Source organism: Lontra canadensis, unplaced genomic scaffold (genome assembly GCF_010015895.1).
Source record: "Lontra canadensis isolate GAN:19392208 unplaced genomic scaffold, GSC_riverotter_1.0 scaffold49, whole genome shotgun sequence".
Lineage (NCBI taxonomy): Eukaryota > Metazoa > Chordata > Mammalia > Carnivora > Mustelidae > Lontra > Lontra canadensis.
The window spans coordinates 8,096,674-8,113,598 of NW_022631043.1; the positions used below are offsets into that span (position 1 = coordinate 8,096,674).

The window sequence follows — 16,925 nt, forward strand, 5'->3', positions numbered from 1 at the left end:
AAAAGCACAGATTTTAAGTATACTGTATGACAAGAAACAAAAAACATATACACTTATGTGCTCACACCCCAATAAAGATAATGAACATGTCTGTCATTCGAAAGATGTTCCTTTGTGTCCCTAGTCAATTCCTCCCTACTCGCACAAACCCACATTCAACAACTGTGTTCTGATCTCTATTGGTAATGATTAGTGTTGACTGTTCCCGAATTTCATACATTCTATTCATACAGCCTAAAAGAACGGTCCATATAAGCTACACTCTTTTATGTCTGGTTTCTTTTGCTCAAGATGTCTTTTTTTTTTTTTTAAAACCAAAAATACTGTGTTCCTTTTTATTGAACAGTATTTCACTCTATTAAGAATATCACTATTTGTCTATTGTTTATCCACTCTCCTATCGATGGACATTTGGTAATTACAAAAAAAGTTGCTATGACATTCATGAACGTATCTTTCTTTGAATGGAAGTTTTCATTTCTCTGGTAAATACTGAGAAATGGGATTACAGGATCAACAGCAGGTCTATGTCTAACTTTGTAAGAAACTGCTGAAGTTTTACAAAGTGTTTGTACAATTGATACTCCCGTGAGCACTGCAGAGTGTTCTATAATGTCCAAAATACTGTTAGGCTCATCCTATGAAATTCTTTCACACACTGTGTCACTCTGTTTTTGCATTATGATCTGGTTATTTTTTAGTTTCTTCTTCTCTCCTATGTATTTCCCTTTAAATTCTTCAGTGTACATGTGTGTATTTTTAGGTCCCTGTCTACTAATTCCAATAACTGATCACCTGTGGGGCTGCTGCTTCTTACTCTATTTTCCTGCTTCTTTGCATTTCTTATCATTTTCTTTATTGCACAAAGGTTGAGGGAATGAAAGGACAATGGAGACTAAAGTATAAGACTTTGTTCTGTTTCTTTTCTTGAGAAAACAAGACCTTTCCTCTGTATGGTGGTTAGAATGTAGGCAAATGAACAAGAGGAGATATATCAAACAAGAACAAAAAACTCCGTAACATGTAGGCTATCCGGAACTACTCTTTCCTAACTAGGTGACCTTGGATAAGTTACCTAACTTCTATGTGCCTCTGTTTCTATTCTTGCTAAGTAAAATTAATCACTACCCTTGTTAAAGGTCTGTTATAAATATTAAATGAAATAATGTACTTATATATAGTGCCTAGAAGAGCATAAGTGTTCAATAAATAATAATTATTGGTAGTAAGTGCTCAATAAATGCTATTAGTAGGATCCGCAGTACCCATAAAAAAGAATTAGTCATAATCCTTATTCTAAAATATTCAATCCACATAGCTATGATGGAGTGATTAAATGTAATATGGTGGGTCCTAGCAACATTCCTTTTAAGAACAGAGTTATGAATTTGAATTTTGATTTTTCCCATTCAGTAGCTGAATGACCTTCAACAAGTTAATTCTCTAAAGCCTCATTGTTTTTTACCTAGAAACCGAAGGGGAAAAAAAAGGCATCTACCTACTTTTTCAGGACTGATGTGAATTGGCAAAAATATCAGATAGAAAATATATACCATAAGATCCATTACAAAGTAGACCATTACTATTATAATTAACAGACACCAAATAAGTAAATGCCCACAGCCATCAATTTTCCCTCAATCTAAGGTATATTATACATTGGATATTAAAGTCTGATTCTCTGTTCAGAAATTTTTTAAATGAGTAATTCTTAGCTTAACTGGGGTGGCAGGAATGGTGGGGAAATGCCTAGAATAAATGTCTCTCCCTCGGTCCTCTGTGCTTCCCTACTTCAGCACCAACAGACACAACTATGTAACTGCATGACGAAGTCCACTAGATGCCATGTGTCTGGGACATAAAGTTACAACAGGATTGAAATGGGTATGACTGAGGAAAGTTTAATGACTGAAGTGAGCGGTCTCAAAGGGAGAACCCGGCTTGTCCTGGAAAGAACTGTGCGGTTGAACCATATAAAACTGTAGTTTTTTGCAGGTCAAAATGGTGAAGTATGATACCTGGTTGAACATATTATTAAAATGTGAGTCTTCCAAATTACCCAGATTTCCTTATGGGAGCACATGGAAGGAAGGAATGATCTAAAAAGGCAAGCTAGGACAGCTAGAAGACGCTAGAAGCGATACTATCAAGGTCTGTCCAAATAGAATGTCCATGACAGAGGCACCTCTGTGATCTTGGGTTTGCCCTGACTGAAAAGCACTATTACTTAAACACAACCAGCCACAAATCTACATAGGGGTTTAACAACTTCTATTTTTTATTTTATTGCTGTTGTCGTAATAAAATCCTTACCGTATGGTGAGTTCCAGTATTTGAGCAAGTCGATCATGAAGGAGATTTGCCTACAAAGGAGAAGAAAAATGTTTAAGAATGGATTTATTTCCCAAATAGCCATCTACTACTAATACAAACGTAATTTAAAGGACAAAGCATGAGTGCAACTATGAAGAAGGTACGAGTGATTTCATGCTTTGGCTTCCTCTGTACCAGCCACTGGAACTTAATGTCAAGTTTCTCTTTCATCCACTTCCTCGTCTCACTGGGAGAAACAAGCCAAGAGACACATAAACAAAATACCCACAGCTAAGTCCCTGAAAGCCACCGCACAAAAGGCACCACAGCAACTGCAATCCTCGACATTCAGTCTGGGAGCTACTGTCTCCATGGGCTCGTACTACACACACAGATCACCGAGGACTCCCAGCCAGGCTGCCAGGGTTTTCAGTCCCCACCTGATACATTCCCGTGTGTTCTGTGGATCTGCATAAAGTGTGGAACCTACCAACTAATGACCAAGAAAATGTCCACAGAATCAAACTTTCCCCACATCCCCTTTACCATCTGTTCACTTACTTTGGATTCACACTGTGCTGCTATTTCTTCAAAAGGTGCTTTCTGGAATTTCTCTATCACAAGACGCCTCTTTTCCTTTTCCTGTTCTTCCATTCCACTGGTATCTATATAAATGTTTACAAAGACCCAATAAAGGGATTACAGATATTCACAGAACCCTGCCAGTGACCTTAAAAGCAAACAGTCTATAAATTTTAAAAAAAAAGGTAATTTATAGCACTAGTTTTAAAAAGAAAAAAGCAAAAGACTGAACATCCCCAAAATGTTGAGAGAGGCTAGAGAGTAGATACACAAAACATTTTTTTAATCTAAGGGTTAAAGCTACACAGGTACAAGATCCTTTCTCAAAAACTACCTTTGTCTCTCTTCTCAAAAAAGCAAGAGCATGACAACTTGCTGCAAGCCAAATAACTTCAAGGCCTCACCTGAAAGATGATTCTTCTATGAATATTCATGCCCTGGTATACCAGATACTAAATTAAAAGTCTGCCGAACTTGATACTGAATGACACAGCGGAAATAAAGAGCCATTTGGAACCTCCTGTTTCAGCCTTTTGCATTTATTTCCAGTTTGAAAAGACATGTTTTATCTTAAAATGATGTATGGCCTAACCAAAGTTTGTGAGATAGTAAAATAAATGCCTGTCTTGATACTACAGATCTAAGTATGAACGTCTGCTTAAGAATATGGAAATAGGCCTACTTTATGGCTTACTTTTTAATGGTCTACTACAACCCCCAGCAAATCTTCAGGTTGTCTTTTTAGGTTTGTTTGTTTCCTGGTCAAGAATTTCATAGGGTGAAATGCACTGTGTTCAACGTTCTTTAACCCAGGCTGCTTTTCAGGGACAAAACTGTAGGTTACAAGTAAGTAGTTTAAAAAGGTGAAATAGAAATAGCAGGTAGAAAGCAAATAGGCTATTATATATTTTTCCTTTGAAACTGTGACAGGTTAACAAAATTGAAGAATTTATCCACTTCTGAATGACTAATAGAGAATTATGATCACCTCTCTGTTCTTCACTAGACCAGGGTAAGCAGCTGAAATGGCCAGAGGCCAGGCAGGACACATAAATGTTTACATTAGGTCAGGTAAAAGCAGTAGGAAATAAGGGAATGTGGACAAGATGAGGCAGATACATTCTGGTCTTATGTCCATTCTGATGACACTTCCAACTAAACCTGGCCTGCAGGCAGCCAAGTCTGTTTGCCATGTTCTCAAGCTTTTTGTGTTCAAGAGTCCTTTACATACTTGAAAGTTATGAGAAAACCAAACTGTTACATCCACTGATATCTTCCATATTATAATATAAAACTGAGAAACTTTAAAAACATTTAATTCCTTTAACAATCATTCATTTTTGAATTATGAAAGGATTATATGTTAACATAAATAACATTTGTTTAATGAAAAAATGATCATACTTTCCGAAGTAAAACTCAGTGAGGAGAATGGCAGTGTTTTATATTTCTACAAATCTCTTCAATGTTGTGGCTTAATAGAAGACAGCTGGATTCCATCTGCAAATGCACCCAACCCACTGCAGTGTGTTATTTTGGGTGAAGTATATAAAGAGAATCTAGCATCAGAGAGAGATGTACTGGGGCAAAGAGCATTTTAATAGCCTTTCACAGAACTGTGGGTATTTTTTCTTGGACATTACAACACAATATGAAAAGTAGTAGTTTTCTTAAAAGTTAGCTATAATACAAAATTTGAAATCTTACTAATGAACTTTTTTAACTAACTGGTTATGGTAAAATCTATTGGTCTACTTTACACTTTGAATAATCTGTATTTATGCATGATTTTGTAACATCATGCAATGATCATGTGGAATACTGATCCAGTGATTTACACATGTACATCTAAATGTGGACATGTTTCATTATACAGTATTTCTTCAATCATATTTGGCAGGTACTACCATTGATTGCATTAGAAGAATCTAACATTTATCTCATTAGAAGCATCTAAATATTTTTTAAATTAACATATAATGTATTATTTGCTTCAGAGGTACAGGTCTGTAGTTCATCAGTCTTACACACCTCACGGCACTCACCATAGCACATGCCCTCCCCAGTGTCTCTCACCCAGCCACCCCAATCCTCCCACCTCCCTCCCCTCCAGCAACCCTCATTTTGTTTCCTGAGATTAGGAGTCTCTTATGGTTTGTCTCCCTCTCTGGTTTCATCTTGTTTCATTTTTCCCTCCCTTCCTCTGTGATCCTCTGTCTTTTTTCTCAAATTCCCCATATCAGTGAGATGATATGATAATTGTCTTTCTCTGACTGACTTATTTAGCGTAGCATAAGACTCTCTAGTTCCATCCCCATCGTTAGAAGCATCTAAATATTTGGGTGCTGCCCAACTCACAGCGGCAGACAAAAGTGAAAATTTTAATTTTGTTCAGAGTGCAAATTTTATCATTAGAAGCAAATGCAGTGCCGACGGTTTTGTTTTTTCTCTTGGGAGTCACAGCTTCATTTATTTTCCAGAAAATGCCTACCAAATACCATACGTTTTCTGTCAGTCTTTTTTTTTCTTTCTTTCTGAAGTAAAAATGGTGTTCCTCATAAAAATCGACTAGTTCTGGGGCACCTGAGTGGCTGAGCTGGGTAAGCATCGGACTTGATTTCGCCTCAGGTCATGATCTCAGGGTCATGGGACTGAGCCCCGTGTGGGGCCTGGCACTCAGCGAGGAGTCTGAGATTCTCTCTCTCTCCCTCCCTTTGCCCCCTTGACTTGTGCACACTCTTTCTCTAAAATAAATAAATCTTAAAAAAAAAAATTGGGTAGTTCAGCTTGCAAATCAAGGCAATCAAAGAAGTGTTCTATGTGTACTTCCCAAAGATATGTACTCATGGGTTGAGATTTAATAATTTATATTAAGAGTATTCCTAAATAAAATCTCATTTACAAAAAGGTGTGTCTGTGGTGCTAATCGATGCAGTATAAAGGCTAACAGTGTCTTTACACTGTTATGCAATGTTATAATAAAAATATTTTTTGCTTGAAGGATCCCTTGAAAGAGCCACCACAGGCTACTGGGGCCCAGAGAGGCACACTGTGAGAACCACTGCCCAAGACTGTAAATTTCTCAACATGTCCTATTCTTGTTGTGACTATTATTTTTAAGTAGGCTCTATGCCCAACATGGGGCCTGAACTCACAACCCTGAGATTAAAAGTCACATGCTTTACCAACTGAGCCAGCCACACACCCCATGACATGCCCTATTAATCTTTAAATGTCTCAAAATATCTTGTATATAATGGTGTTCAAATTGCTTACTGAATTCAATTAATTTTATTTTGGTAAATTTGACACTGTATCACATAATTTAAAAATTCTCTAATGGATTAAGCTGATAAAGGTCAGATTTTATTTATGCATGATAGGTGCTAGCACTCCACTTTTCTTGATACTAATTTTCTTATTCTAACAGCTCTGAAAAAAATGAGAGTCATCTTCCACCATATATTGCTTTACCAGTTAGAAATGAATTGAGAACAAGGTATCATTAGCCTGGCGGTAAATTTATATCAATACTTAATCATTTAAAAATTTTTAAAAAGAGGCAAATCATATAAAACTTATTTCCATAAGGGCCAAAGGAGAAAAAAATCAGAGTAGTATTTTTGCAGTGTGAAAAGATTAGTCAGTCAAATGTGGGTATGAAATCTGGCATCAGCATTTACTAGCTACGTGACCTGAGGAGAGTTTAATTTCTATGCTCTGATGTTCTCACTGATAAACCTACAGGAGTTAACACGGTCCTCTACCATGTCTACCTGCTAACAATCTCAGCCAGCTCCCTTCTCCTACCCCATTAGAAATATGCTTCTAATTACACTACTGTGTGCGTGTTAAAAGCTACGTTAGGGGCACCTGGGTGGCTCAGTGGGTTGGGGCCTCTGCCTTTGGCTCAGTTCATGACCCCAGGGTCCTGGGATCGAGCCCTGCGTTGGGCTCTCTGCTCAGCAGGGAGCCTGTTTCCTCCTCTCTCTCTGCCTGCCTCTCTGCCTACTTGTGATCTCTGTCTGACAAATAAATAAATAAATAAAGTCTTTAAAAAAAAAAAAAAGAGCTACTCTATTTAATTCACTCAGAATTATTCAGAATTTTCATCCCCCCATCTCCTACAGAAGGAAATACGCTATTTCTCCTAAGTTCGAGCACTCTGCATGTTGGCCATCTTAAGTAAGTGTGGCATTAAAATACACTGGTGTCTTTCATAATTCCAGGAAAGTCACTGTTCAGAGAAGAACGGCCTACGATAAGACAGGACAAGTATAAAAGTCTAAAAAACGTAGCTGAATAAATCAATTACAGATCTATGCAGAAATGCCATGCTGCTTGTTTATTCTGGTACCTCACCCAGTACTAAGACAAGAGATAAGCTAGCAAATCATTAGGAGAGTTAACAAAAATCTCACCAATTGCTTTCTTCAACGCTTCAAAGGTGATTTCTTCAGTGTTATTAACCTAGAGAAAGGTATTTTAAGAGTTAAGAAAAGTCAATATAAATAATACCTTCAACTAGTTACACGTCACCTAAGAACGCCTACAATTGTTTTTCTTCTTTGTGCTGGCTGGATCTGTGACTATCCTCCACAGTATCAAATAATCTCCGCTTCCTCCTTGGCTGAACCAGCGGCCTACTGCAGGGATTAATGGGGGCCTGGCAGAACCAAGCACCACTGAATTACAGAACTCGATCTCCTCTCACAGGATATGCAACAAGGTCTGAGTCCCACTGGCTGATCTAGGCTTCCCAAGTGAAGAGTGCTTTGAGATAGTCAAGGCAGAGAAAGTATGTAAATATAGTTCAGCTATGTAATACATGAAAACTAAGTACTCTATACCCTCTGTAATTTTGGTGCCGTATACAGCTTACAAATAAAAAATAAACCGAAAACTTTAATGGTTTAAAAGCAAGAATCACCACTTCTTTGGGAAGTGTCCAGTGAGTACAGTTAACATCTTAATCATATTCTGGGTCTTCTAAGGTAAACTACCTACACTTATTTTCCAGAAACACCCTTTAATAAAAAGCTTCCCTCCTTTCTTGCTTTGAGATATATAAAAGGTATGAAATCAACAGCTTTATGATAAAAAATCAGTAATAGTTTTTATGGCACCAGCACATTTTCAGGGGGAATAATTTACATAGTTACTAAAGTATCTCTGAATAGAAGTTAAGGAATGATACCTGAGTACTTGCCTGGGCCTCTGGTCATCCCTAATTTTAGCTCATGAGCTTCTTTTGCTAAGTCTAAGGCAGCAAGACTAACGAAAGCAAGACTTCGTGCTTTGCACCTTAGCTTCTCTGTAATACAAAGGCTTTAGCTGGAAATGAAGCAGCAAGAGTTCCACTACCTCAGTTTCTCTACTGAGGGTTCGTATTTCTAGTTGAAGTCAGATTAAACTTGGGAATCTTCAGTTGCTTTGTTCTAGATATTTGGAGCAGACATACAGGATTAGGCTCTGGCTCATTAATTATTTATACCTAGCAATAGTCTAATACCTCAATGAAAAAAACCCACTGGTTAGGGGTTTTAGACTTTTGAGAAACAACTACTGTACAGCGAAAAGAACACAGAAGAACTATGAGGCCAGCCTTCTTGTTACACATAACTGTTAATTATTACCTATTCAATCCCAGGTAAGTGAAAAATTAAAGTTCTTTATTCCAAGAAGTCTTCTCTATTGGTTTATGTTTTCCCTAATTTGGAGGACCACGATGCAGTCACTCTGTCCCTCTCCTGTCTTGCTTTTAACCTTCTTTCTCAGACTCCCTTTCAGTCACTTCTTGGTCCTGCCCATCCCACTCTGGAACAGGCTACTGCTCTCTGGCCCCTTTCCTTATCTCCAGCCTGGCTACTGCAGGTCCTCCTTATGCAAACTGTATGCTATTAAAAGGAGCTATTAGCTGGCCTCTCTATCTCTGGCCTCTTTTTTTCCAGTTTAGCCTGGCCACACTTCCAAGATTCCTTTCACAAAAGCATTGTCCCAGTAATGACACTGCCCAAATTTCAGTGTTTCCTTACTTCCTACCAAATTACACACAAAGCCCTCAGGCAGGTGATAAAACCTTCTTGGCTTCAATCTTGTTTCCCACTCTTTCCTTTTGTCAATCCTATTTAAAAAGGAAAAAAGACCAACTGCTTTATATTAGTGTTCAATGATTCATATTTTTCAGAGTGTAGCTGTTAAATATAAGACACCTACTTTATTTGGTGCCCAACCAAACTACAGTCTGGTTGCCTCTCTAGAACACCACTTGTGTGCTCTGGAGAAATGATGCAAAGGCGCCAGCCTCGAGGAATTTCAACAATCCTTTTACTCTTGATGACTTTTGCCCTTATTCATGATCTACAACTCTAACCTAGACTGTACAACACCATTGAGCCTACATAAGATCTGTTTGTCCTTTTCCCATCAGGCTAGTTGTTACGTTGCTTCCACTGATATCTTACTAATTTTATAGCACCTAGGAGAGCAGCTTCTAACTAATACTACACTAGACTTGTTTTGTTAGCACACATGCAAGCGTCTTTACTCGTATTTGGGAAAAGGCAGGAGTGTATAAATAAATGACAATTTATTTATAATAAATAACAATTTATTGTCCTAGAATAATGACAATTCTTTTTAGCCAACCGGTAACTTAATTTTGTACAAAGAAAAATTCAATATGCACTCAAAATATTTTATGTCTAGTATGTATAGCCTCCCATTCATTCCCCAAAATAATCAAGCACTATTACTTTTTAGAAAGAAGTAATGAGTGGTGATTTCAATAGACTATAGTAACAATCCGAGTTAATGGACTTTTAATCGCAAAATGTACATTTAAGAATCTTCTTCCTGTAGTAAGTCTATATACAAATGTTTTCTTCAGTTCATTTTACCAAAATAGACTGATTTGTTTGCAATAGCTTGAAGTACTATATATACATATATATTTTAAATAAAAATAGTAAACAAAAGGAGAATGGAATACCACTCAATAAAATTCATTGCACTCTTGATAAATTGTAAAAACTAAAGCTTTAGATTAACCCCCTAAAAGTAACAGCAGCAAATTCATAATCATTAAAATACAGAGCTAGTACAATACTCTCCGGAAGAGTAAAATGTATATAAGTTACAATGGCTTTCAAGAGGTGAATTTAAGGAAGATGATTTTTCTCGAGCTTTAAACTGGCAAGAAACTACACCCACCATATTTCAAAATGAACACTAACTGCCTCTTAACTGCTCTTGACACTATGCTGATAATTTCTTAATAAAACTGACAGGTTCTACTTACTGGGAGTGGAACGGCCTAAAGGATGTAAGCTAGTCCGCTTGAACCTTGCCACCAAAAAGCTGTAATTCCTGAAGACTGCAGGGATTGCCGAGGCGGGGGGGGGGGCTGTGACACCATGAATTAAGACAAATTCCTTCCCCTTTTCTTAGATGGATAATCTCTTAAATTATTTATACTATACTATGAGAAAGAATGAAAAGCCTAGGAAGGCAAACAACAGATAAACTTCAAGGAGGAGGCCGACGTGACATCCGGGTACTTCCGCATTTTTACTAGCCTATCAAAAAATTCTCTGGTGATTTGTGCAAAGTAACTCCTAGACAGTACTGGCTGTTTTCCTCTTCCTAAAACTCAGGTACACTTTTGAGCTCTATTAAACAGGAGGAGAGCATCAAACCTCTGACATTTCAGATAAGTCACAGTCCTTAAAGAGTAGTAGGGCACCGATACACTGCAGCCTATACTAAATCCATTATAGCTACTATCAACAATAAAAAATACACCCTCCCAGATCAGGCTCTGAAAACTTCCATGGAGTATTTGCCTTCATGTGAGATTGTACAGTTTCCTTTATTCTCATAATCTGTTTCATAAATCTTCAAAAATAAATAGGATTTGGAGAGCCACCCAGTTTAATAATAGGCCTTACATAACACTTCTTACTGATTTTAAAAAAAGTCTGTTTCAGTTCCTTTTATTACACTAAATTACAATATAAAACCCAATGACCTCAATACATAATGTTAAGTTTATGTATCTTTACTGAGAGCTGACATGAGTTTAGTAAAATAAATAAAAAATAAGCTCAAGGCTAAATCAGATTAATGGCTACTAATAGCACTGTTCATCTGAGGGATGATTTACAGTTACATTTGTTTCTGGTTTGAAAGTATGGAGGGGCAAAAAGTTCTTTTAAATTTATGTCTGTTTCACGAAAGTACCCCGCCATACACTTCCAGCAACTTACCACGTCATCAGAAGGAATGCTGTTGGGTAAAATATCCACCTGAATGGATACGGTGTCCACAATACTTTTTCTTCTAGAAAGTCGATCTTCATCTAAAATCAAAATGGTTTTTCCCCGTTACTTGCTAGTTAGAAATGGTATGTCATTTAAAACCTCTACTTATTTCAGATTTCAAAAGATCTTAAAAACTAAAGTTTTCTTTTTGTTCTTTTTAAATATAAAAAGCATTGTGTTCTCAGGCTTTTAAATTTCATCAAGCAGATTAAAATAATAGAACTGATGGGGTGAACTAAGGTTAACAGTTTTATTTTCCAAAAAGGGAAATATTACCACTTCCCTAACAGTTTAAGAAAAAATAAAACAAAAGTCAACAGCAAAAGGAGGAATTACATAATCTAAAATGAATATATCCGTTTTTACTAACACTCACTATATTGCCCTTATACCTCTCATTTCTCCCCTGAACAGTGAAAGCTGTGCACTAACTGTGCATCTAGCGCAGGAACCTATGTCTGCAAGAGTTCACCACGCACCACATTTGCGGACTGAAAGGATCTGTTGCTTCAGTCAATAGCTCCTTCTCTACCCTTTCCTGCCGTTCAACTCCACTGGCTCAGCTTTTGCTTCAGTCAACCACCAGTCTGGGAAACCTTGCTCCTCACTCAAATGCTCTAGCTAATCTACCTTCTTCCCACTTTCGCAAACGTGCTTGGTCTGAACCAAATGCTCTATATATGTCTCTACCTACTCTTCTTAATCCCTGCAGTTACAATCCTGCACTTAACCACTCTTCCCAAAAGAGTGTGTGTCTTCCCACCCAGTAAAGTTCAGCAGCTATTCCTAGGCCCACTTTATGCTTAACCTTTTTGTGGAAATTTGCATTTTTTTAAATTATAATCTCGTCCCACACATTTTCTTTTTTTTTATTTCGATTTTCTCCTTCCACATTCAACAAATCTATTAAGTCATTAGACACCATGTTAGGTGTTAGGGACAAACTGCTGAATGTGGTCCATACCAGCTTATAGTATAAGAGATAAGACCCAAAATAAACAAATAGTTACACAAGTAACGAAGGACTTGGAGAAACACAGGGTGCTAGAAAAACACCTCAATAGCTATGATTTCATCTAAAAAAAAGGAAGCAATACTTTATGTATTCCAATACAGAGAGTCAGAGATGTATTCAACCACAGTTGAACTTGACAAGTACACTTCCTCTTCTGAGCTCCAGTCCAGTATTTCCAATTTCTTATTAGTCAATTCTACTCAACATGTTCTAAACCCAACTTTAACATCTCTAATAAACCATCTTTATGTCACACTGCCCTATTTTCAAGAGGGCCATCATTAAAATTCTGCATCTTTTTTGCCTGAATTCTTAGGATAGCTTCCTACCCGATCTATTTGCGCTCTCCCTTATATTTTGCTAATAATGTTATCTCAGAAGTAAATCATTTTTAGTCTTAATTATAATTCTAAACAAATAACGGCCCACACACTGATACAGAGAGCCTCCCAAGCTTTTACAATTGGGTTTAGAACACGCCAGAGAAAATTGGAAGAGGCTGCTCACACTGTGGGCTCTGACTGCCCAGCCCCCAAAGAGCTACTAGAAGGGCTAAGGAGATCAATATGCGGATACATCTGGAATTGTTCCCTACAGCAGCTGGGAAGCTCAGCTCTAGAATCTATGACTGATAGCACAGTCACTTCACAATCTGGCAACACCCCATCTTTCTAATCCTATTTTATACAAACTGTGATTTTCTTCTACGGCAGGAGTCAAGAACGAAGAACTACAAGAAGGCCAGCACAAATGGAGAAACTGGTTTCTTACTGACCAACTTTTCTACCCACCATAGCTGTCCATGGTGGTAATTAATGCTGGTGATCAAATATGGTTGTTCACCCTCTTTCAAGGCAGAGAGGCCTGCAGTTGCAGCTTCTCTGTGGTTTGGAAGGACTACGTAACTAGTTCTGGCTAATAAAGTACAAGCAGTATTCAGGCAGCAGCTGCTCCGTTAGCCTGGACGATGGAGTATCTGGAATATCATATCTGGAATCTCCATCATTCCAGATATGGATACTATGAAGCTATTATGCAGTTAATTTGAGTAACAATTTACTGCTTTAAACCATTAAGCAACTATGATTGTTTGTTATCACAACTTAACTTAGCCAGGGTTAAATCCTGGCACTACTAATATTTTGGGCCAGATAATTCTTATGGTGTGTGTGTGGGGGGGGGGTTCTGTGTATTACAGAATGTTTAGCTTCTACCCACTAGAAGCCAGTAGGGCTACCCCACCTCTCCTTGCCCCACAGTGGTGATAACTAAAAACGTCTCCAGGACTGATAAATGTTTGCTGGCATGGGCAAAATCACCCTCAGATGAGAATCACTGACCCAATCCATCCCGACAACAGCAATACTATAATACTACAATACTACCTATATGCCACCATCATTTTTTTTTTTTTTTTTTTTTTTTGCCACCATCATATCTTAAGTTTCTTAAAACACTAACCACGTCACTCCACCAACCTACCTACTTCTTGATGAATTAAAAAGCCATTCTGGGGTCTCTGGTCAGATCTTACCAACAGCAATTTCAACCGCTCCCTAATTTATCTAATGTTTAAGTAAAATGTGCTATTCTCCCATCTCTGAGCACGCTTTTGGCCTCCTGCCTTCCATGCTTTTCTAGAAACAGAAACCCCTACTGGGAACAGTTTATTACTTGCCCTTCTTTACATCCTCCCACTATATAAATTCTCACATCTTTTAAGGCTTAAATGAGTATTATAATAGTTCCTTAAAATTTTAAATATTACTGTAATTATTTCCACTTATCCCTCTTTCTTCCAGACACAAAAACTTACTATCAGTTATGACTGATCTTCCCCTATCACCCTTCCATTAATATCACCCTTCAAACATTTCCTGGGCCTTGTACTAAGACATGTAAATTAATGCCTTATCTTGGCAATCACAGCAGGAATTCAGTGATAAACTCTCTGCTTTGCACCTACCACACAGGATTCACTTGGATTCTGCTGTAAGAAGGCTGGAGGTATGGATGAATACCTATTCAACTGTGACACATCAATACAGATTGCTCAGCTATGGATTTCAGATTGAAAATACTTCATCTCCTGCTTGTGTCTATGACTACAACCTAGACACTGTGTCCTTTGCTTCCTCGTGATCATATGCTTTGATATAAATTACCAAACATAATGACATCAATGGAGCTGCTACAAAGTAGTATGTGCTCATCAATGCCAACTTGCTTTTATCTTCTAAGCTGGTCAACTGTCGAGGCCTCATCAGAACTCAAAATGAGGAATAATAGCCTGTTTCTCACAAAAAAAAAAAAACAGCATAAAAGGATTTCTAGGGTAACACACAAAGGCTGATGGGAAGCACAGAAGAGTCAGCTTTAAGTCAAAGATAGAAATAAAAGGGGAAGAGAGACATGAGGGCAGGAAAGGAATCACTGGGTGGCAAAAATCAATGAGAACATATTCCAGAGGAAGTAGATTTAAGAAGATTAAAAATTTTTAAAGGGAAGAAAATAAAGCCTAATGGGAAACTCTAATGTTATATTCTCAGACTTTATTCTTTTGACCTATAAAATCACCTGCTTAGAGCAGTCAAGCAGAAAAGCCCAGGCACATCTATAATCAGATATCATGGACATCTACTCGAATGTAAGGTTTCTAAAATAGAGCTTATGCACTTAATGCCCTTGGTTCCCATGGGCCACCTGTGTCTGTTCCTGACCTGCTTTTCCAAGCCTACTGAATGCAGCCTCCGTGGACTATACCATTCTGCTGTCTAGAGAACTGCCTTGTCACCATCTCAGTGTCTGATTTATACAACCCCTGGGGAGATTGTTGTTTCCCACCCTTAAAATGGGCCGGGGTAGTCCCAGACACTGCTTGCTGTGCCCTCACCACTTTCCCATCCCTCCTCCTGCTCTGCGTCCTGTGTCTGCTATTCACAATGGTGACCATCATCTCTTCTTATTGTTTCTAACTAGAACCTGGAGTTTAGAAGCAATTCTTAGAGCTATGCTCATTATGACCTCTGAACTCCCACACAAAACCCATCTCTGACTCTTAACTGCCTATGAGGCATCCTACTTGGCTGCTCACTGTCAAAGATACTCAGGAAGAGGCTGATCCCCTAAACCAGCCACTTTTTCCTATTCATCTCTGTTAATAAAAACTCCATCCTTCTATCATTGAAGATCCAAAACAACATATAGACAATTACATCTGTTTGAAATACGTTTTTCTTTCTTCACTTAAACCCTGTCCTACCACCCAACTCTACCAAAAAAAAAAAAAAAAAAAAAAAAGCAACTGAAGCAGAAAATATACTCCGCTCTTACCCTCACTGGTGTGCCTTCCACCTAAGCATCCAAGGCAGAAACCAAGACAAATCTTTGGTTTTCTCCTGCTCCCTCATACCAATCAACTGCTTATAAATTCTTTCTTGTAGGTTTTCCTAGAATCTATCCACTTCTCTGCATTCTCACTCAGTGCAGGCCCCAGTCCTCTCTCCTGGAGATCACTGAAGAGCATTCTAAATGGTTGCTCTGTCTCCACTCTGCTAAAGCACCACCAAAGCAATACTTGAACAATGCTTAACCTGACTTAAATCATTCCTTGACGCCCCAGCGTAGAACAGTACAAACTATGCGACTTCATTTACAATTCTCAACCCTACTCCTCTGATTCAGTCCAAGTCCACTAATTTTATACTAATTCCCTGAAGAATCATGTTCTTACCTACATTCATTCTCTCACACATGTCATCACACTTCTGAAAGAAACACCAAACACCTGCTTCAGGCTCCTCCTAGGAATTGTGTCCTTTGGAAGACATCCTGTGCCCACCAAACCTGGACCACATGTTCTCCTACCTGCTGCCTGGGATCCCCAAACTTCTCTGATCATAGCCCTGAAGGTCTGCTTTAACTGTCCAGTTATTTGTCCTATCTGAGATAAACTGTGTAATGAATTAGCTTCTTTGCTATGCATCTGGAATAAAACTAGTAAAACGCCACCACGGGGGAACTGAGAAAATAGTCACTCAAATCATCTGTGCTTTGTGGTCCACATGAGGAACCCAGTTGAGAAAGACTATCAGTTCTGTGAAAGTAGAGACTTCTACCTATTTTGTCCATTCTTGTTTTTATTTGCACAGAAGCTGGAACTGTAAATACTCATAAACAATTAATTATACAAGTTCACTACAGTCACTGACACCTTGATTGGTCTAGCTGAGATAGTACTCAGTATTACTGTACCCCTTCATGGAGGAATACTTACCACATGCCTAGACCTACACTATTCATTCAAGTTCTAGGTTGATTTGGGATAAACGAAAAATGCTACACCATCTTACATTTATGGGCCACTTACTATATGTTGGTCACCAACAGTTCAATAAACTTTAGGCAGACCACTCTTCTTACCCTAGAACCACTACCATTATATTTCAGTCATGTGTCCACCTTCTCCACCAGATTTTAATCCTTAACATCTTTTTACCCTCAAAATCCACAACAATGCCTGGTATATAATAAGCACTCAGTGAAGGTTTATGGAATACATGAAAAAAAACAACAATCTGGATCTGTATGGATGACTGAACAATCTTTATGTACATGGAAAATAGCAGTATTACCTAATCAAATTATTTAATTTCCACTTCATTACTCTCATTTTTAAACAAAGATACTACTAC

General features: G+C 38.0%; 1 protein-coding gene across 3 annotated transcripts in view; it reads right to left on the reverse strand.

Moving 5' to 3' along the window:
* Positions 1–16,925, reverse strand: part of EFR3A (EFR3 homolog A) — a 105,778-nt gene that overhangs the window by 3,727 nt on the left and 85,126 nt on the right. For all 3 annotated transcript variants that reach the window (XM_032873517.1, XM_032873516.1, XM_032873518.1), the window contains 4 exons: positions 11,163–11,254; positions 7,317–7,365; positions 2,875–2,978; positions 2,314–2,363 (listed from right to left, as the gene is read on the reverse strand). In XM_032873517.1, coding sequence (XP_032729408.1) covers positions 2,314–2,363; positions 2,875–2,978; positions 7,317–7,365; positions 11,163–11,254 — 295 coding nt within the window. The remainder of the gene's footprint in view (positions 1–2,313; positions 2,364–2,874; positions 2,979–7,316; positions 7,366–11,162; positions 11,255–16,925) is intronic.